We start from the raw sequence: 22,802 nt of genomic DNA on the forward strand, positions 1-22,802 counted from the left end.
TACAGCCACGGTATAGGATGTAAAATTACTGATGGGGTTCCCATACTTGCATTTTTGTAAGCTTTCCTGTTGAAGGCTTGAACATGTCTGAGAGGCAGTTGTAAGCGTTCAGTGGGATATTTCTAAAAATTCATGCCTACACATAAACTCACATACACAGATGTACAGATGAGTCCCTCCCTCCCTGCCAACTCCTCTTCCCCTGAAGAAGGGTCATATCTCACCACAGGGGATGGCTCTTCAAACAGAAGGTGAGTGGGCCCTTTTCAGGCTTATTCTTCCTAAGGCTTCCTCTTCCCAATCTTTCCCGTCATGGCTTCCTACTATAGTTTCTCCAGCCTCCCCAATTGATAGAAAAGATCTATACAACTGCAGCGCATCAACTCAAGGGAATCAGGGAGTTCAGAGCTTCTTCCAACAGTAGCGAACCTGATAATGTACGCTGCTGCTGTACAACACACACAAAATGGCCCCTATGTTGTATTGTGAACAAATAATGGTCCACACACATAGATTGGGATGTATTTCTCCGGTGTGGGGATGGAGGAGATATACTGTGTTTTTTTGGTGTTGTGGTTTTTAATGTCATATCTATGCCCAATTATGTGGCCAACTGTACCACCTCAAAGAAAAGGGAGCTGTAAAGATGCCTCCATGTTTGAGAGGGGTTGGATGGAGCTTAATGGGGAGGGTCTCAGTTAACTGCTCTCAGTATCCCAGTTACGAGGGGTACATCTGCCCAATGGTTTCTGATTTTGCTCCATTCACTATGTTTCCCCCCAGAATCCCACCCAAACAAATGGTGACCAAATAAATTAAGCTTGATATTCCAGTTTGGTCTTTTCATCCATTAAACACTTTCATTATACTGCGTGCTAATCTGCTGCCCATCCTCTAGCTATATGTATGGACTGGCAACTTCCGCTACAATGCAGCTGAAGACAGGTACATGAACACGAAAGCTTAGAAGAAATAGAGTTGGTTCTTATATGCTGCTTTTCTCTACCCAAAGGAGTAACAAAGCGACTTACATTCGCCTTCCTTTCCTCTCTCCACAACAGACACCCTGTAAGGTGGGTGAGGCTCTAGTGAGCCCTGAGATTCCTGCTTGGTCAGAACAGCTTTATCAGGGCTCTAGTGAGCCCACAGTCATCCAGCTGGCTGCATGTGGGGGAACGTGGAATCAAACCCGGCTCTCCAGATTAGAAGTCCACACTCTTAACCACTACACCAAGCTAGCTATCTACACCAAGCTGGCTTAGAAGAAGAAGAAGAAGAAGAAGAAGAAGAAGAAGAAGAAGAAGAAGAAGAAGAGTTGGTTCTTATATGCCGTTTTTCCCTACCCGAAGGAGTCTCAAAGCGGCTTACAGTCGCCTTCCCATTCCTCTCCCCACAACAGACACCCTGCAAGGGAGGTGAGGCTGAGAGAGCCCTGATATCACTGCTCGGTCAGAACAGTTTTATCAGAGCCATGGCGAGCCCAAGGTCACCCAGCTGGCTGCATGTGGGGGAGCGCAGAATCGAACCCGGCGCACCAGATTAGAAGTCCGCACTCTTAACCACTACACCAAGCTGGCTTAGAACTTGAATCCAATTCTGTTGGTCTTAAGGGTGCTGCAAGACTCAAACTTGGTTCTAATACGTGGGACACTTTGCTTGAGAGGAAATGGGTGCGGGGGGAGTAGAAATATCTGGCACTAAAACACACCCAGAAATTACGACAACGCTGAAGGAAGGTGTACCTTTTTGACTGTTAGGATGCCTTCTTGCGTTTCCTTGTCAGTGATGACAGTGAACATTTCCAAGCCGTCGCCTTCCATGACGCTGTATTTCATCTCCGCGTTTTCGCCCACATCAGCATCTGTCGCTTTGATCCTGCCAACTGGTGCATCTGGAGGTGCCGACTCTGCAATTCTGAACTGGTAAGCACCTACTGGTAAAGAAAGGGCAACTTCAAACAATTTTGTCTTGTTTTTTATTTTAAATCCTAATTCTTGCTGTACAAGGATGCTGTAATGATACCGTCATGATACTAGATGGATTTGCCTTCATACTTTTATTGCAATAATCCTGTTAAATGAATAATATAAATACAGCCTTATTAAACAAGTGCCCGTTAAGTCTTTGCTCAGGGTGTGGCATTACTCTTAAGGGGTCCTTTGTTTTTAACCCGAGCTCTGCTCCTCCTCCAACCCACGTTTGGAAACCAGAATATTTTCATTCCGAGCCACTGATTACTGGCATGCAAGATTCATACATGTACAAAATGGATCTTTGACAACATGACTGTCTAAGGCAAGTGTGTGTGTGTGTGAGAAAGACAGACAGACTGACAGACAGACAGACAGAGAGAGAGAGACAGAGAGAGAGAGAGACAGAGAGAGAGACAGAGACAGAGAGACAGAGACAGAGAGACAGAGACAGAGAGACAGAGAGACAGAGAGAGAGGTGCTGTGAAGCTGCTTCCAACTTATGAATGATCTTCAAAAATCCTATTATTACAGCCTTGCTCAAGTTTTGCAAACTGAGCGCAATGGCTTTCTTGATTGACTCAATGCATCTCCCGCTGGGTTTTCCTTTTTCTCTGCTGCCTTTAAGTTTGTCTTTGCTTATGAATGTCTTTGTTTATGAATGAACATCCTCCAAAACATCCTATCCTTAACAGCCTGGCTCAGATCTTGCAGACTGAGGGCCCTGGCTTCCCTGAGCGACTCAATGCATCGCCTGTTTGGGTCTTCCTCTTTTCCTCCTGCCTTCACATTCTCTGGGCATTCTTGTCCTGAGGCTGGAAGGGTGCCAAATTGTATAATCTTTAGGAAGGGACCAGGTACCTTACTTCCTACAGGGCAGTGGCAGATTTCAGGGAACTGCTGGCCTGGTTCTGCAGCAGGGGTGAAGGTCAGGACTTCAGGTACCACCTCCGCAGCAACCAGGTCATTCAACGAACCTACAGGTAACCTCTAACCCTATAAAGCAGCCAATTCAGCCCTTGTGCCTCAGAATAAGCAACTTCTTGTTGATGTGGGACACAACTTCTGGCGCGGCCCTTGGGATGGAAATGGGTACGGACAGGACATCTGTAGCCCTGTCCCAGGGAGCATGTCAGAAGAGTCTGGGGCAGCTGTGGGGCACCATGGCAGCTGGCCATCTTGAGCAGCGCGGGCCATTGTGGATGGAGGCTGGGCCACCACCATACTTCCCGAGGAGGCCAGAGCAGTCATGGGGCAGCACGACAGCCAGGTGAGCTCGCACCACCCTGCCCAAGGCCAGAGGACATTGCAAGGTGGTGAAGAGGCTGAGCGGGCCAGCACCACCACAAAGGTGAGGAGAAGGGGGGAGGTGGGAGGGACCAGGGAGTCTGGGTGGTGGGGAAGTCTTTGGGGGCTGGGCTGGAGGCCATGACACCAGCGCAGGCCCAGGCACTGCCCTCCAGGCAGAAAAAGTAAGGAGAGGGTGGGGAGGACTCTTTATGTGGGTGTTTGTTTGTGTGTGTCTGGGGGGAAGGGCATAGGTCAGGGAAAGAAGACGGAAGGAGAGAGAGGGGAAGGGGAAGTGGGGAGGGAATGGGTTTGCATGTGTGTTTGTGTGTGTTTGTGAGAGAGAGAGGGAGGGAGGAGGAAAGGGGGGTGGATTAAAGAGCTCCAGAGTAGGTACACGTCCCACATACCTGTGAGAGCCTGGGTGTCACTACTTTTATTAACAGAAACAGACTGAGCTGTTTGTACAACAGAGACCCGCTTCCCTACCGACCGGCTGAAACATCCACAATCCTGATTGGCCATGGGTGGACATACAGACTGGGAAAATGTCTTTACGTTCACCCAATGGCTCACTTAGACAAAGCCTAATTTCAGCCATCAGCAAGCCCTTTGAAGGCATTCCCTCCCCCTCATCTTACAGCTGACACAACAAATCTCTTGGAAAGGCCTTGCCTCCCCCACCCCCATTTCCCCCCACAACACTGGCAAAGGAAAAGCCTCTATATGTCAAATGGGCGAAGGCAACACAGTGAGCTGCCACTGAACAATGTGGACACGAGACCAAGCTCAAAGCCCTTTTGGCAAGGCGACGGCACCCTCAGGACTTCCAAGCCATGGCCAAGAGGGACTCTGATCACGGCGAATCTCTTTCACAGCTCCAGAGCCTGTGGCCAGAGATGTGTCGCTCTCTCTTTGGGACACGGATGTCGAAGTCTCACAATACGGCCTTACTCATTTCAACAGGAGTTTACTGCTCCCCTTACCCACAGGGAGAAGGCTGTCCTATATTATGCATGGTCTCCTGAACGGCAGAGAGGAATCAAAATGTTCACCCTCAAAGCTTGGCTGGTACCAGAATCCTCTCCTTTGAAGAGAACCAAGCCTCGTGTCTCTCCATGGAAATAGGCGACAGAGGACAGCATGAACTTACTGAAAAGGCAGGCAGGCAGGCAGACAGAAAGAAAAAACGAAGGAAAAAAGGCTTAAGCTTCTCTTTTAGATGCAGGGGTCTGTAGGCAAAAGAGGACTCCCTCCCAAAATGAATCCTTCCTGAGATTTCCTAATAAAATGTAACATTTTTTTTACAGTTTACTAATCCTTCTCCATGGTTCCTCTATATATTTGTGAAACAGCCTGGGGGGTGGAATGTGTCCGAGTTGAAATAGGGCCAATCAGGGTGCAGCCAGCACCCTGGCTGGCCCTGCCCCTACAGCTCCCTCCCTCCCTGGACGCTAGTTACGTCCCTCTCAGACGCACCAGGGACAGAGACACACAGAGCCCTGCCAAACCTAAAATGAGCCCTCATTCCTTCCTATTGCTCCTGTTGCGAGGGAGGAAGAGAGAGACACAGAGAGAACTTCCCCAAGCTGCAGACCAGCCCTGCTACCCTCCTAAGCATGAGCCCCAATTACCTGCTATGGCTCCTGCTGCCATGCAGAGAGAGCCGCCCCTGCTGCGACCAAGAGAGAGACAGAAAGCTGCCCCAAACTGCACACCAGCCCTGCTTCCCTCCTAAGAATGAGCCCTAATTACCTGCTATGCCTCCTGTTGGGAGGCACACCAAGAGACACGCAGAGAGAGGGTGAGACACAGAGAGACATCTGCACATCCCAGTGTCCCCTGGGTCCTAGTACCTATTGCATTCCTGGTTGCAATGGGCTTTCTTGCTAGTTTACCATAATTTGCTTTGACCTTATATCTACACAGTTATGATGGTTGTTTGTTAGTCTAAGGAAGAGTACCTGCGCTCAAAAGCTCAAGCCTTGACTAAATCTTTGTCTGTCTTAAAGGTGCTATTGGACTCTATTTTTGTAATAAAAACTAGATATCACAGAATCTCGTCTAGAACAACTGAGAGCAGACACAACTAACTAGAGTCTAATGAACAGAGAGTAACAACAGAAAAGCATTTAATCCAATTCTCACTTAATTGGTTTCACGGCCATTCCTTCTGACCCTTTGAAATAACCCTTCCTGATACCACAGGCACTAATGTGAGCAAAGGAAAACCTGCTTTAGGACTAATTGCTGATGGTCAACAGTTGTAAGTTTATGGGGAATAATCAGGACTTTTTATAAGACGAATGTCCACCCCCAACCAAGCAAGTAAGCTGTTAATACCTGAAAGTCAAAGGGTCTGTTGTGAAGTCTATGTTCTCCAGCATGGGAACCCAAATTCAACATTAAGAATAGCTGGCTTTTCCAGCTGCTATAAATCTGCACAATCCTTCCTATTTATTTTGCTTCCACTTACCACAGGCAGGGGTAAGGAACAATGGATTGTACCAAAGCTGGGTTTCTGGGTTTCAAGCACATTTGTGCAACAGTAAAGGTAAAAATGTATTTTCCCCAGTGAAAGCTGATGTAATGGGATAAGTGGAATCCTGCAGCCAATGTGCTCTTTCTGCATAAAAATATCTGTACTTAACCTTCTTCTAAAGGCATAAACACTTCTTTCTCCACCAAACCGCCCAGTTTTTCAGTCTTGGCAATGCATTGTTCCATAAGGTCCACTGTGTTAGGCTGCAGGAGGGAACACAAGGTTTACTCAGTAAGGCTTAACCATTAAAGTTTCCATACTTTGGGGGAAGCGAGGTGGGTTGTCGTTGACATCAGTCAGGGTGATGTTCACTGTGGTGGTTCCTGACAATCCACCCATCTGTCCGCCCATGTCCTTGGCTTGGATGACCACTTGGTATTGCTCCCGGTTTTCTCGGTCCATGTTCAACAAAGCTGTTTTGATGATGCCTGAGAATGAAAAAAACAAAAAACAAAACCCAAAGGATTCCATTGATGATGCTGGATAATTAACGGTTTGGGGAGGGCCCTACCCTCCTAAGCCCCACCCTCCTTAGCCCCCACTCGCCAAATCTCCAGGCATTCCCCAACCCAGTGCTGGCAACCCGAGATGGGCATTACATTTGCAGGAGGCTCTGTAAGTGAGCTCCAAGCTCTCTGTAAGCGCTCCTGTGGCCCAGAATCCTTTTATCATCCTGTTTGCCCCACTGCTGATCATGAAATTGAAATGAACACAAGACTGTTTCATTGCATATTGTCATATTTCTTTGTGCGGGTTTTAAAGAATCCTTTTCATCTTTCAATCACTTTTTAAAAAAATTTGACAGCCAGAATAAACACCAGGGAAACCAACTTCACCGAAAGCTTCATTAAAAGCACAGCACTAAGCCTTCAACTGAATAGAAATTCATTAGGAATGTAGCAAGCACTCTCTCTCTCTGTCTCTCTCTGTCTCTCGTTTAAAACTGAAACTGGAATGGAAGAAGTGGGGGGAAATGGCATTTGGGATGCATATATATAAATTGTTTCCAAAGGTTACATCAAGATAGAAAAGCCAAGATGAGGCTATATATCAGCAGAGGAAAACTTATGCTGCCTGGAACATATTTTGTTCTTATAGGACATGGGTGGACAAATTGTGGCTCTCCAGATGTCCATGGACCACAATTCCCATGAGCCCCTGCTGGAACATGCACTCTGGGGACATCTGGAAATAATATGGTCACCCCTGTCCTATAAGAACATATTTTTTGTGGATTAAATTTTCATCTGCCCCGTCTTCCAGGCAGCTTGGGGCAATGCATATGGGCTGCCTTTTTGTCCTCATAACAACCTTTTGTGGTATGGTTAGGCTGAAAGGGTGTGATGGACTGGCCGAAGGTGGGGTTTGTGGTATGAGAGCCAGCTTGGTGTATGGGGTAAGAGCGATCTGGAGGACTGGATTTGATTTCCCATTCCTCTACATGCAGCCAGCTGGATGACCTTGGGACAGTCAAAGTTCTCTCAGAGTTCTCTCAGCCTCACCTACCTCACTGAGCATCTGTTGTGGGGACAGGAAGGGAAGGAGACTGTAAGCTGCTTTGAGATGTCTTTGGGTAGTAAAAAACAGGGTGCAGAAATCAGCTTTAAGTGGACATTTGAGCCCAAATCCCAAATCCTAGCTCAGCACTGTCTCCCAAATCCTAGCTCAGCACTGAAATCACTACACTGCCTCTCAAATAGGAAACTACCTTATCCTGCAAGTTAGATTAATGAGGGAAGAAAAAGGCTAGCCCTCATCCAAAGAACGTGTGATTTGGCATGTTCTCCCTTATTCTTTTCTCACTCACCAAACCCAAATAACCCAACGGGGGATTCTTTTCAGAACACCGTTGTGAATGTCCCCAATGTGCCTTCAAAACCAGTGAAACAGCAGCGTCTGTCTAGAACCCGTGTCTAGAACTCATCAAGCTATCACTATGCTAATGATGTGTCATGTTCAAAGGGGCATCATTCAGTTGTCCACGCTGAGCCAATTGGGATCTCCTTGAAGAATCTGCTTAATATGTCCTCTCTTGACTTAACGTGTTACTTTAAATTATGGAGGTTGTCAGAAAATGACAGATTAAGGTTTCCGGACCTGTCTCGGACTCGACAGAAAAATATGGCTGCCCCTGGAGGATGCTGTAGACAACTCGAGCGCTGTTCCCGTACGTGGGGTCGTCGGCATCGGTTGCGGAGACTTGCACGACAAATGTACCTGCAATCAGAAAAGACAGAGAGATGTATGCCATGCTGCCAAAGGGCATCACCATTTTAAGCTGTCATCCTTGACTCTAGCCATGCATTTTCCAGCAGTGCTGCCGTTTTGGAGGAGGGAGGATGAAAGTTAGTGTGTGTGTGTGTGTGTATAGGGAGGCTCAGAGCAAAATTCAAGGCCTGCTCTCAGACATTATAGTTTCTTATGACTTTGTTTCACGTACCTCACGATGAAAGATATGGGTGCTACAGAATAGGGATGAGGGCAAACTGGCTGATGAACCAAAGTTTGTCACGAATTTTGGCCGGTTTGTGAAGCAATGTTCGCAAACCGAAGAACGGCCATGAACAAATGTTGTCGCAGTTGAGTGGTGGGGAGCTCCCCGCCACTCAGCCGTGTGGAAAACCCTGCTTTCTGCTTGCAGTGAAAAGCGATCTCAGCCTCTGCTTTCTGCTCCCCACAAAAAGCAAACTTTAAAGGGCTCATAAATTGATACAAACCAGACCTGTTCATGAATCATCCTCCCAATGCATAGGGCAATCTTTGTTAATAAGGGTTTCCTGAAACCCTGGGGTTTCTTGACAGCCCTGGAAGGGTTTCCTGAATGGGTGGAATTAATTTTAATGCATTTTTTTAGATTTGTTAAACACTTATCCAGGGATATGACCATATATGGTCATGTTGACCGGCCCTCCTCACCCAAAATGGCCAATGATGGGCCTGGAGGGGAGCAGGAAGGGAAAGGCCCTGGCTGGGTGTGTCCACAGCTCTGCTTCCCAACCATATTCTGCACCATCGCACCACTTCTGGGGTTTCTCAAACCTTGAAGAATGCTTTGGGGCTTTCTCAATGGCAAAATATTTGAGAAAGACTGCAATATGGGTTTGCGATTCAGCCACAAACCAAATTGTGAGTATGTGGTTTATGCCTACTCCAGAATAAGTTGTTTTGCAAATATAGAAGGGTGGACCCAACCTGCTTTTCCAGTGGTGATCACCATAAAAGCTACGCAGTGGATCTTGGCATGTGCATGGGACCAAATCCATGTGGAGTGGGGAATGTAGTGATGAGAGGAAGTAGATGAGAATGACTGAAAAACCTGCCTGGATCCATCCCATTGTCTGAAGCATGAGACCTTTCTCCATGGTGCCTCTGAGTTTCTACTAGCTTGCTATCCATAGTGAGAAAATGGCTTCAGTTGAAAATTCATAGCAAAGAAGGGAAATGTAGGAGGCAGCACATCTTACTGCATTTTTCTAATTACAATACACTGCTTACAAATACATGTGCCATGGTTACTGGTTTTTCTTCCTACCCAGAGAAGAGAGTATGACTCTCCACCATGGGGCTACTCCGGACATTGTCCTTCCTGCATGCAGGTTACAGCAAGTCCTTTCATTTGGTGATACAACACAAGAGGAGTGTAATGTTAATAGGCTCCTTACTATGTGCATCGCTACCTGGTAGTAGGGCATGTCTCTGAAGGTGAATGAAGTTGATGGGCCATAATGGATTCAGGACAGACAAAAAGAAATACTTCACTCAACAAAGAATTAAACTGTACAATGCACTGTGAGTGGATGTAGTGATGGCCACAGCTACAGATGGTTTTTAAAGGGAGTTAAGAAAGATTCATGGAAGAGAGATTCATCAATGGCTACTAGCCTTTGTGAGTCAAGGGAACCTCCATATTAAGCATCAGCAAACTCATGAATACCAGTACAAGATCTTGGCCTCGGCACCCTATTATTGACCCTCCAGGATAACTGGTTGGCCACCAGGTAAAACAAGGTGCTAGACTAGATAAACCACTGGTCTGATCCAGGAGTCTCATTTTAAAGTCCTTATAATAATTCTTCTCTCCCCTTTTCTTGTCACATGACTTGGGACCCAGCTCTGAAAATGTCAAAAATCATTTGATCTAGATTTCTACCAAGATTAGTTTGGCTTAATATGCAACCTTCCTTATGGTCACATGTGCCTTTAAACTTTCATTTGTGCTGAAATAGAAACATGGTTTGGACCAAATTGGCAAAGCTACTAAGAAGAAACCTTTTTGATATGTGTTTTCCCAATCAAACATAACAGGAATTAAAAACAAAACAACAGAGCCCTGCATACACTTTCCTTATAGGTAACATATTTGCTTTCCTACAGTTTTATGTATTATGTTTTGTTATGAAGGACTTCAATAAATTATACTCTTTTCTTATATCACAAGATGTGATGAGGTCTAACTGGGATGGGCCTTAAGAAGATTAGAAAAAATCAGAGGACATGTCCATCAGCAACTATTAGTCAGCAACCAAAACCACCATGGTAAGCCGTGATGTGTTTACCATGTGCTAGCATGCACATTATCACCTCTAGCTTTCCCCATTTTTCAAACTGAATAGCTGTGAATGTTACACAGAAGGGAGGTTGCAAACCAAAGGACTCCCATTCATTCTAGTAAAGAATCATCTATGCCGGCCCATTTTCCCTCCTTTCTCATGTTCTCTCTTCCTATAGCAGGGGTAGTCAAACTGCGGCCCTCCAGATGTCCATGGACTACAATTCCCAGGAGCCCCTGCCAGCATTTGCTGGCAGGGGCTCCTGGGAATTGTAGTCCATGGACATCTGGAGGGCCGCAGTTTGACTACCCCTGTCCTATAGGGACCAGCCAATTCAGATGGCAATGTCAAGAAGGCAGTCTCATTTGGGTCCATATTCTGCTTGGAGTGTGTTTTATGAGGGCTGTCTCTCTCCATCAAAAATGGAGATTCCCCCTCCTCCCACCCCTAGACCACCAAGTGAAAGCTGTTCTATCCATTGCTGATAGATCCGACACCCACCTACATCAGACATTTCTGGGACACTGGCATTATACACATCCTTTGTAAACAGTGGCTCATTGTCATTAATGTCATGGATTTTAATGATGAACTCTGACTCTGGTTCCACGGGTCTTCCGGTCTTTTTGTTGATTGCCTGGGCCCGAAGAATGTAAACAGGTTTCTCTTCCCTGTCGAGTCTCCTTGTGGCCTGGATATCTCCAGTGTTTTCATTGATGATGAAGAGGTCTCCTGCTCCATCTCCAGAAAGGATGTACTTAAGGGAACCGTCTCCTTTGTCTTGGTCTGAATGAAGCTGTGAGAGAAATAACCATTTTGAGTAAAGGCATAAGTAACCACGTTTCCTGAAGGAGCACGATGTCAAAAGAACGCAAGTACTTCATTAAATCAGGGTCATTAGATTTCCTCCCCCATCCAGAGATTTTCCAGGATACTAGGAGTAGACTTGGGTCTTGAGTAACTGCATTCTGAGGAGATAGTCACTCCTCAAACATAATCAGACTGATGACCTCAAAAGATTCTGGAAAGACACAGCCATTAGTATTAGACTGTCGAAGGAAAAGAGGCTGAATGGTTGATATAAGTAACCGAGAAATTTTCCCAATGCAGAATCTTTGTCAACTGCGATTCATAGTTAACCGATTTCGAACTGATAAAGCATTCCAGTAAGTTTATAGATTCAGTGTTCACCTCAGTACTCTCCAATTCCTTTGCTATCGTGATATATTTCCCTCTGACCAAATTTCATTATGGCCTATGTTTAAGAAAAATGAATTGCGAGAAAGAGCATTTAGCACGCTGCCATGAACTTGGCTAATATTATTTATAATCAGGGCAGCCGGGAGCTATCACAGCCCCCCACAAAAAGGTTTCCTTCAGCCTCTCTTCACAACCAACCCAATGCATTAATCCTATGGAAACAAGCAAAGCTAAATGTTGGTTATCTCTGTGTACATGTTACTCCCCTGTCCCTCATTACATTTCTCTGATTTATATTCCTCCCTTCCTCCAAGAACTTAAGGGCAGCATAACATGTTTCCCCACCACCTCTAATTTAGCTTTACAGCTGCTCATAAGGTAGCTTAATGACTGGCCCAAAGTCACTTCCCCTCCCTTCCCCTTCAATAACTGGAATAAAAAATTCATTCCAGCAGTGCTTTGCTCACCGCGCCTGGCTTCCTGGGATGACTGAGTCCCCAGGAATGTTGCCGCTTGGACCCCTTCTCAGAGTCTCTGGTGATAACTGCTAAAGTCTGGTCAGCCTGTCCTTACTGCCTTCTGTTTTAAAACGGAAGCCTCCACTTGGGGAGCCAAAGCTATGTTTCATTTCTCTTGTTTGGAATGTATATGGGTCACCTGACCATTTCCGCACTGGGAACTTCACTGCCGCAGCTCCCACGTGGGAGCACAAATCCGGGGCAGATGAGGCACACCAGGCCAAATGCTCCCCCGTGTGGGAGCAGGAAGAGGTGGGGCAACCTGCCCCGGCTCAAGCTCCAGCTTGTAGTCCAGCACAGAGCCTCCAGTGCAGAAACGGAAAACAAAATCTAGCTTTTCTCCCCCTTCCATCCTACCTACCTACCTAATGGCTGCCTGTTTACTTCAAAGCACCTTGAAGTCTCCTGAAAGGCCCTGGAGTAATTTCCAAGTTCCTGGCCAGACCTGTCTTAGAAAGGTATTCAATCGACTTATGCGAAACTGTTTAAAAGTACTATAATTTTGAGCTGACACTGATTAAAATGTTCTGTGATGGGCACATCATCACTTGATAGCAGGATCAAAGGATATTAGGGGTATGCCTTGAACTAGGAGCATGGCCACAATGCATTCCATTTCTGCACTGAGTCCAGTACTTATGCCCAAGTGAGAGTTGTGAACATCCAGGAGCCCCAGGGACTTTCCACTGTTGCCAACCCTATTTGATATGCCTTGTCTGTCTTTCAGTTCAGAAAGAACAGTCAGATCTAAGGACCCTTGTGACTCATTGACCATCAACTGATCATGCCACAGGGACCGGAAGGAATGCAACACAGCCCAAGTTTCTAATGTCTAAATGAAAAATGAAAAATTGAAGTGCCATTGGCTGAATACCTGGCTTTCCACATGTGGGAAAAGGCTGACAACGAAGATCAACAGAACAATGAACACAAGGGTATGACATTTTTTTCTAGGAACCACCACCCTGAGATAGCATACAATGCCCACTGCTGTGTGCATGGGTATGCTGCAGGGTCATCTATGTGAGAAATGCCTATGTAGCAGTGGTGAAGGGGAAATAGAAGATCTGACTTGTTATATATTGAACTGAAACTTCTACATGGAACGTAGAATCATATTTCTTAGTAGATTACCCCCGATGGCCCTAGCATTCCAGATTCCAAGAAGGTGATTCTTCTATTCTATTGGGTATGGTTGTCTGTTGTACTTTGTAAAGGCCTATGACTGTACAATAAACTTGATTCTTATTTCTCATTGCTTTGTAGGTCTCAGGAACCATATTACTGCAGGCTTATGGAACCTACACTGGTTCTCTATTTGCTTCTGGGCACAACTGAAGGTGCTGTTACTGGCCCATAAAGCCATAATTAGCTTGCGGCAGTATAACTTGAAGACTGCTTTCTCCCATGTGAACCTACCCAGCTTCTCCAGTTATCTTGGAAGGTCCTGCTTTGGGTTCTCCTGCCATTGCAGGCTAGATAGGTGGCCACTTGAGAAAGGGTCTTCTCAACTGTGTCACCAAAATGATGAGATTGCCTCCCAAGGGAGATTAGTCTTTCTGTCACTGTCTTCCACCAACAGGTGATGATTGCTCTGTTTTGCTGAACGTTCCCTCACTGATTCTCACATTCATGTGTTGATGCATTTAATTGTTTTAACTATGCTGTTTGTTTGTTTATTTATTAGATTTTTAGCCTGCCCCTCTCCGGAGACTTGTGGCAGGGCACAATATAAAACCCCCATAAAACCCCATCCCATAACAGAACATACATATTTGTACGTCTTTTAAAATATAGTTTAATGTTTTTAAGTTGTTCATCGCCTTGGGGACACCTGGGTGGAATGGCAGCTTAAAAATGTTCTAAATTCAAATATGGATCAATAAATAACAGCAGATCCCCACTGTTCGGTGATCGTGGTTTGAGCACCTTTTACAGCCACTCATCTGAAAGGGCTTTCATCAAGACCCTGTACCTTTACAATGCATTTTTGGAGGACATTTCTATCACAAATGGCTAAAGGTAAAGGTATCCCCTGTGCAAGCACCGGGTCATGTCTGACCCTTGGGGTGACGCCCTCCAGCGTTTTCATGGCAGACTCAATAAGGGGTGGTTTGCCAGTGCCTTCCCCAGTCATTAAGAGCCTCTTGTGGCGCAGAGTGGTAAGGCAGCCGTCTGAAAGCTTTGTCCATGAGGTTGGGAGTTCAATCCCAGCAGCCGGCTCAAGGTCGACTCAGCCTTCCATCCTTCCGAGGTCGGTAAAATGAGTACCCAGCTTGCTGGGGGGTAAACGGTAATGACTAGGGAAGGCACTGGCAAACCACCCCGTATTGAGTCTGCCATGAAAACGCTAGAGGGCGTCACCCCAAGGGTCAGACATGACTCGGTGCTTGCACAGGGGATACCTTTACCTTTACCTTTCCCCAGTCATTACCGTTTACCCCCCAGCAAGCTGGGTACTCATTTTACTGACCTCGGAAGGATGGAAGGTTGAGTCAACCTTGAGCCGGCTGCTGGGATTGAACTCCCAGCCTCATGGGCAGAGCTTCAGATAGCATGTTGGCTGCTTTACCACCCTGAGCCACAAGAGGCCCTTTCCACAAATGGCTAGATTTCCCCTAAATTGAAATACTGAACACAGAGCAACAGATATCTTGAAGAAGATGCTGGGTCCATTCAGTTATTAGCATATGGAATGGCCATGTATAGTTTACTTTTTTTTTTTGGTCTCCATCATACATCCCTTAGAAAATAGTCTGAGATAAATAATTTCATTTACATTGCCCAAGTTCCCCAGAAGAACACGCAGGACTGGATCCCGGAGGTAGAGGCCCTTTTCTCTGGCAGACTGAGCCTCCAAGGGCCTTACTTTTGGCAAAGCTTTGACCACCGGAGGAAGGATTTGACCCATAGGATGCAAATGTGGTCAGTGATAAAGTACATGTGTTTGTATATGGATGGGTATATTAGCCAAATATGCACATGTCACACTTCTGCAGGGCTATTCTGTGGAGCTATTCCGTTGGGCTTATGGTTGAGGCCAAAGAGAACGCCCACCATAAAAGCCGTCCTCATTGCTAGAGGGGAGGAGGGAGAGGAGACAGAAGATCTGTTCCTGCCAAACCACCCCATCTGGGGCTTAGTCAAGGGCATGAGTGGCAGCAATCAGAACATTTTAACGTTTTAATCTTGTAGACGTTTTAAGGTTGTATCCCACCCTGTGCACTGGAAGGGCAGGATATAAGTTTTTAAAACATGATTACAATCAAAGGTCCCCAATTTCCCCACTGGGAATATCAGGTTAAGAATATAGAGTGAACCCCCTAAAAAGGAAAAAAAAATCCCTTTCTCAACGGACATTTGTAATTTAGCCTGTTGGGTAATCCTCAGCCGGGAGGCTATTTTGCACTCCTTTATTTACATTTGTCCTTGGCTCTGCATTTCATGCAGATTTTGCTCTTGTTCCTGTCGCTTTGGCAATGGCTATTTGACCCTTTCTTTTATTGCAGCACACGATGCACCTTGACCTGTGCGATAAGCTAGCGTAAAGCATTGTTTGAAACAAAAAGAAGACATGAAAACATTTCATCTGCCACGTTCACAGCGGTCCTTATGGGGATACTCATTCAGGGTCCTTTAAAAACCTGAGCAATTGAATCAGCTCCATTGAAACAGATTGAGTTTAACTCCAGGTTCGAAGCATTGGAATGTTTTTATCTTTTTTTAAAAATAATGTTTAAGTTATCATTGATTCTTTTATCTTGTTAATGCCAGATGTTTTTATGTACCTTGTAATTTGACTACTGGTCTAGTACCGTGATAATAAAGACTTGACATTGGTGGCATAGCTCACCTGTTCCGATTCCAACTACAAATGTAATGTGTGGCTCTTTGATACCTGTGTATGCTACTTTTCTCCCCAGTACAGGGAAGCGGCTACATGACCGTTCCTGGTTCCACAGCTCTTTAATCCACAGTCGTCATTATTGTTTACTTAGTTTTCATGGGCCACCCCATTATCTCCTGTGTTGCTGGAATGACTTTTTAGGGGCTTATTTTTTTCTAGATAAACCACTGGACTGATCCATGTGCTCAGTTAAAGTACAACTGAGGCTTCACAAGGCTGTTGTCCCTTTAAAAAGATTAATCTCTTGCCTTTCCTTTCATTCCATTCCAATTAGTTACTTAAGAACATTAGAACATAAGAGAAGCCATCCAGTCCAACTCTGTGTCATACAGGAGACAGGACCCAGGTGCCATCAGGAGGTCCACCAGAACCCCTCCTACTGTTTCCCCCTCCAGAACTCCAGAAGCCCTTCCACTGTTTCCCCCCTCCCCAAGCACCAGGAATACAGAGCATCACTGCCTCAGAAATAACAACATAAGAGAAACCATATTGGATCAGGCCAAGCGTCCATCCAGTCCAACACTTTGTGACACACAGTGGCCCAAACCCAGGTGCCATCAGGAGGTCCACCAGCAGGGCCAGAACTCCAGAAGCTCTCCCATACCCCCAAGCACCAAGAATACAGAGAATCACTGCCCCAGACATAAGAGAAGCCATGCTTGATCAGTCAAATGGTTCATTCAGTCCAAAACTCTGTGTCATACAGTGGCCAAAATCCAGGGACCATCAGGAGGTCCACCAGCAGGGACAGAACTTCAGAAGCCCTCCTATTGTGGCCCCAAGAACCAAGAATATAGAGCATCATTGCCCTCTCCTCCCATTGTTCCATCTATGCCTTGTGGCTAATAACCACTCATGGACTTCTGCTCTTTATATTATCCAATCCCTTTTTGAAGCTGCCCATGCTTGTAGTTGCCACCAGTTCCCGTGGCAGTAAATTCCACGTGTTAATTACTCTTTGGGTGAAGAAGTACTTCCTTTTATCTGCTCTTCACTGCTCATTAATTTCATTGAGTGCCCACAAGTGGTTGTATTGTGAGAAAGGGGGAGGGGGGATGCTTCTTTCTCTACCCTCTCTATCCCATGCATCATTTTGTAAACCTCCATCATGTCACCCCTCAATGGTCGTTTCTCCAAGCTAAACAGCCCTAATCACTTTAACCTTTCTTTATAACCTCTCTTCCACCCCCTTAATAATTTTAATCTCCCTTTTCTGCACCTTTTCCAATGCTATTATATCTCTTTGAAGGGCGGTGAACAGAACTGTACTCAGTATTCCAAATGAGGCCTAATCATAGAGATTTATACAGAGGCATTATGATACTACCTGATTTGTTTTCCGTCCCCTTTCTTATAATCCCCAGCATAGCATTTTTTTTTTTGGGGGGGGGGTGTTGGCAGTCGCACACTGAGTCTACTTCTTCAGTGAATAATCTCCCACAATGCCAAGACCTTTCTCCTGGTCCGTTACTGCCCTCTCCGACTCCATCAACGTCTGTTTATAATTAGGATTTGTGTACGTCACTTGGGCATTTGACACCCATATTGACACCCACTCTCTCTGTCTCGATTGATCTCTCTGGAGCTCCTCACAGTCTTCCCTGGATCTTATTGAGTGTCATCTGCAAAATTAGCCACTCCATTGCTTACTCCCAACTATGGATGCCAGAAACCTGGTGGTGGTGGTGGTGGTGGTGGTGGTGTGTGTGTGTGTCTGTGTGTGTGTGTGTGTGTGTGTGTTTTGCTGTCAGGCCCTACTTCTCTGCCAGGCCTTTCCACCCTAGTCTTCTAGCAGACCTGTGTGCTGGTGAGAGGATTTTGCTGGAAGCACTTAAAACTGGCTTCTGAGCATCCCGAGCCTATCACTAGCATTTTACACCTTTCCGGCATTCCACAAGAGACAGGGAGAACTTATTTATTTATAGTCCTCCTTTCTCACAGAGGATTGTGTGAAGATATGAACTGACACTTCTATTTGATTTCAGGAAACTGTGATGCCAGGCTCTCTTAGCTGGTGCCTCAATCCCCTAGGGCCAGACCTTGTGCCGGGCTGCTGTTTTAGCATCTGGCAATGGCCATTGTTTCATAACTATACAGGAAGAAAAGGGCCTGCCTGACATTACATGCTCAAACACGTCCTGGTTCGATGGACGTCCTGTTTACCAACAGAGATATTTTTTGGGGGTGGACTCATTCATATGGATTTAGATGGACTGATTTGGCAGGTTGCTTCCAAGTGTTCCTTCAATGTGTGAACAGTCTAATAAAGAAAACCCATGCAGACCTGTTTGGCAGGCACTCGAGTGGTTATGTACCACCTGGTGATCGGCTGTGGATGATCAATACATTCACACTGGTGGTAGCGAGATTCTTGGAATCCCTAGTGGATGTATGCTTCCCACTCTCTCAATTCCATACAACAAGGCAAGCACGGCATTACAATCTCCTGAATATAGGAAGTAGCCTAAAAACCTCAAGGGGTGTTCTACTCTCTCTCTCTCTCTCTCTCTCTCTCTCTCTCTCTCTCTCTCTCTCTCTCTCTCTCTCTTTCAATATTAAATTTTGCTCCAGAATGTGCTCTGAATTGCAGTTGGCACCCCCCCCAACAATTACAACAGAAATGCTACAACCGATATAAAAATGATGAACATAATGATATGTTGAATCACAGTCTTTGCAGCAAATTTATTTGCTGAACGTTCTGGATTTAATAGGGGCTCCTTTGTGAAATTATTCATCACTCAACAGCGAAAGCAGACTGAAGATGAACAGGTTTTACATTGCACGAGGTGCGGGGTTTGGTTTCTTTCTTTTCTTTTCTTACTAATTTCACTTCAATACTACTGTTAAAGGTAATAATATGAGTCACTTTTAATGATTCCCTACTGCATAAAAATTATCCATCCATTGCCTCCCTTGGTTGCCTTCAACACTTTGAAAAGCAAGTTTCTAATGATAAACTAAAAAAATCATCTTAGGCCTGCTTGCAGGTCCCTCTCTACCCTTCACCCTGTTTAGATTCCTGAACTCACCATCTACAGCTGTCATTGTAAGCCGTGTTTCTCCTGTAAACTGCAGAAGGAGAAAAATGGAGTTGCAGAATTAGATGATATTTTGTCATCACGGACAATTTTTTCTGCATTGGAAACTGCCTCAAGAATGGAGCGGTAAACAGAATAGGTATAAATTATTTTTTAATAATTAAATGAATAAAACATGGTGACAGTTCCACTAAGATTGCCAACTTCCAGGCTGTGACTAGAATCTCTTGGGATTACAACTGATCTCATAGAATCCTAGAGTTGGAAGGAACCATACAGGCCATCTAGTCCAAGCCCCTGCTTAATGCAGGATCAGCCTAAACCAGTGGTCCCCAACCTTTTTGTCACCGGGGACCGGACAACGCTTGACAATTTTACTAAGTCTACTGCTCTCCTCTTGACCCTAACACTCCCTGACTCTGGTCGCTATGGTAACGTTTAAACATCCCTTCAAAATAAGATACAGATACACCACAAAACCGAATATAAAGAACATCTTCTTTTCATGAAAATTTTAACTTGCGCTAACGACAAATCAATGGGAGGCCTGAGGTTTTATTTCTCTGCTACGAGACAGTTCCATCTGGGAGTGATAGGAGACAAGGACACCCGAAGTGTGTTGCTTATGTCCAGTCCACTCTGTTGTTTTGTTTTGGTTGCTGTCACTGCAGAAAACCCCGCTTCACACAGACAGGATGTTGGCGGCAGAGTGGCAGGGCAGCCCCCAAGGCAGCAGCCGGGGAGGAGGACGAGGAGGAGCCGCGGCCCGGTACCGACTGATTGACGGACCGGTATCGGTCTCTGGACTGGGGGTTGGGGACCGCTGGCCTAAACCATACATGATAAGTATCTGTCCAGATATTGCTTAAAGACCCCCAGTGATGGGGAGATTACCACCTCCTTAGGCTGCCTAGTCCACTGCTGAACTACTTTGACTGTGATATTTCCCCTGATATCCAGCTGATACCATTCTACACGGAGGTCCAGTCCTCTGCTGCCAACAGGAACTGCTCCCCACCCTCCTCCAAGTGACAACTTTTCAAAGACTTTAAGAGAGCTATCATGTCCCCTCTCAGTCTCCTTTTCTCCAGGCTGAACATTCACAAATCCCTCAGCCTTTCCTCATAGGGATTGGTCCCCAGGCCCCGACATCCTCACCACTTCCCTCTGAACCCTCTCAATTTTGTACACATCTTTTTTGATGCGAGGCCTCCAGAACTGCACATAGGACTCCAGGTGCGGTCTGACCAATATGGTATATAGCAGGACTAGGACATCTTGTGTTTTTAATGCCAGGCCTCTGTTAATACAGCCCAAGACTGTATTTGCCTTCTTTACTGTGGCATCACACTGTCTGTTCATATTTAGCTGATGGTCCACAAATACCCCAAGATTTCATTTACCCACACTCTTACCCAGAAGTGTATCTCCCATCCAGTAGGCATGCTTCTAATTTTTGTGATCTTCAGGTAACAGAGATCAATTCACCTGGAGAAAATGGCTGCTTTGGAAGAAGAGTTGGTTTTTATACCTCACTTTTCACTTCCAGATGGAGTCTCAAAGCTGCTTACAATCACCTTCCCCTGCTCTCCCCACAACAGACACCCTGTGAGGTAGGTGGGGCTGAACGAACTCTGATACAAGTTTGGCTTCCAACGTAACTGCTCCGCACCCTACGTTCTTCTTATGCAAAAAGTAGGATTATATCCTAGACATTCAAAATGTTCAAATCCAGCCTGTTCACGGCCCATTCACCAAAGCCAACGATCAAGCACCGAAAGTTGATGACCTGAACTGCTTCAAAATCATGGCAGTGACACTTCCTGCACCACAAGCCCACTGTCAACTCTGCATCATTTTATAGACCCATGAAAAATGACTACTGACAGAGGCCAAGAATAGAAACTGCCACCTTTCCTGGAATTTAAATGTTGACAGCTTCTAGAGACCATCCATAAAGTACGCCATGCAGAGAGTGGAGGGGAAAACGTTGCAAAGAGGTGACAAAGATGAATTGTAGGGCAATGTGTGAGAAGTGGAGGAGGAACTTTAAAAAGGCTTTAAGGAGATTTTCATTGCCATGGTTTAGATATTCTTGTTCTTTTTTGAAATCTTGGGAGTATTCTAGCATGATCTAAATTTGTGGCAAGGACTGGAGTCCTGCCTGACTTATTCTAACATTATCAAGAATCAAAAGTAATCTAGAACTAAATCACACGTTTGGGCTGTTCTCCTTTTCATAAAGGGAGGCTTCTTGAGTCTAAAAAGACAGAGAGCAAAGTCATTTATTTGGAAATCCAAGTGATATTTTAATAATGCTCATTCAAATTCCGGTCTGCTTCCAACACCTGGGATGGTCAGATATATGGTCACCTTAATGTAGGGGTGTCTGGGTACACTGACATAATTCCCTGGCCCTATGTCATCAAAGCCCCCAGTTATGAATAGGACACCCCAGACTTTTGGAGACAAGTACACTCCGCTAGCAATCTTTAAGGAAACACATTTCTGGCCACCATGGATTTTGTCTCCCACAAAGATGGGCTACAAGCTGCTAGGAACAACATCTCTGCAAACACCATGGCTTACCTCATTATCAAGCTCTGCCAGTTTGACTTTATTCACAACTATTCCAGATCTGGTTCAGATATACTCCATCAGATCAAGGGCAGAGTGTCTTAGACCAAAACATTCACCGGCTGGCAGGAGTGGCTGAACGTGTCTAGGAGTACCTCGTCTGATAGAATTGTCATATAGCATTCATGGAACACAGATGTCAATAAACACTCTGGTTTCTCTTCCAATCGTATATGTCTTTTGCCTTTTACTAATCAATCACTGAGTTGGCAGAGGAGGATTGTCATGCTTGTGTCCTCAGTTCCAGCATTAGGAGGCACTCTGGAGGTGGGGGATCTCCTGGAGGCACTGGGAGACCCGGCTCTTGAGGACTGGGAGCTGCCAGATCTCCCAGAGGATGAGCAGCCTAGTACCAGCCAGGCTGAGACACAGCCCTATTATGTAAAAACCTAGAACAAGATGCCCACCAGCCCTGAAGACTTTTTCGAGGAGCAACACCAATGGCCCCAGGCCAAGACCCCAGTGAGCCCTGAATGGCAATGTCGGCAAAGGCAATCTATCTTGGCAACTATTGGGAGATCAGCATGCCTGTCAGCTCACTGTTAAGGTAGATGGGGCCCAGCTGCACCACCTTCCTCGGATGAGGAGTAGGACCACCTACAAGTCCTCTGGTTGAGGGCTGCCCCACCTAGCTCAGCTGTTTTTCAGGAGGGCCCTAAGGCAGGGTCCTTTGTGGGTGCAACACATGCGTTTACCTGCCCGTCTCTTCAGAAGACTCCTTGCTCTGGTTTACCACGGTGAAACTCTGCCTGGCTGATTCCCAGTTTCCTGATCTCACCCTGTCTCCTCAACCTTGGTTAAGGCTTCTGACTGCTCCTGGTTCCAGGCCCTTGGCTATGGCTTCTGGCTACACTCCTGGTTCCAGACCCTCGGCTCAGCTTCTGACCTCGGTTTGGTTTCCGACTTTCTCAGGCTCTCAACCCCAGCTCAGCTTGACTCCACTCCGTGCTCCAGATACCATGTGAACTGTCTCCCTTGGCTCCCGACCTCCCAGACTGGTTTCAGGCTTGCCTTCCTGACTTGGCACAACAACTGATCTGAGTAGTTGCGGCCCAGCAGGGCAGCACAGAGATGTACGACCACATGAAGACTTAAAGGCGCCTTACGCTGCATCAAACCACTGGTCTGCTGATGTCAGTATTGTTTACTC

At 45.9% G+C, this 22,802-nt stretch overlaps 1 protein-coding gene across 2 annotated transcripts in view; it reads right to left on the bottom strand.

Annotated features, from left to right (window-relative positions):
- The window catches only part of CDH6 (cadherin 6), a 202,843-nt gene that overhangs the window by 39,125 nt on the left and 140,916 nt on the right, over positions 1-22,802 (bottom strand). The window contains exons 3-6 of one of the 2 annotated variants that reach the window (XM_077353451.1): positions 10,851-11,145; positions 7,897-8,016; positions 6,060-6,227; positions 1,743-1,930 (exon numbers count right to left, since the gene is read on the bottom strand). In XM_077353451.1, coding sequence (XP_077209566.1) covers positions 1,743-1,930; positions 6,060-6,227; positions 7,897-8,016; positions 10,851-11,145 — 771 coding nt within the window. Of the gene's footprint in view, positions 1-1,742; positions 1,934-6,059; positions 6,228-7,896; positions 8,017-10,850; positions 11,146-22,802 lie in introns of both variants that reach the window. The other variant, XM_077353450.1, reaches the window with a different exon arrangement.

This window comes from Paroedura picta, chromosome 9 (genome assembly GCF_049243985.1).
Source record: "Paroedura picta isolate Pp20150507F chromosome 9, Ppicta_v3.0, whole genome shotgun sequence".
NCBI lineage: Eukaryota > Metazoa > Chordata > Lepidosauria > Squamata > Gekkonidae > Paroedura > Paroedura picta.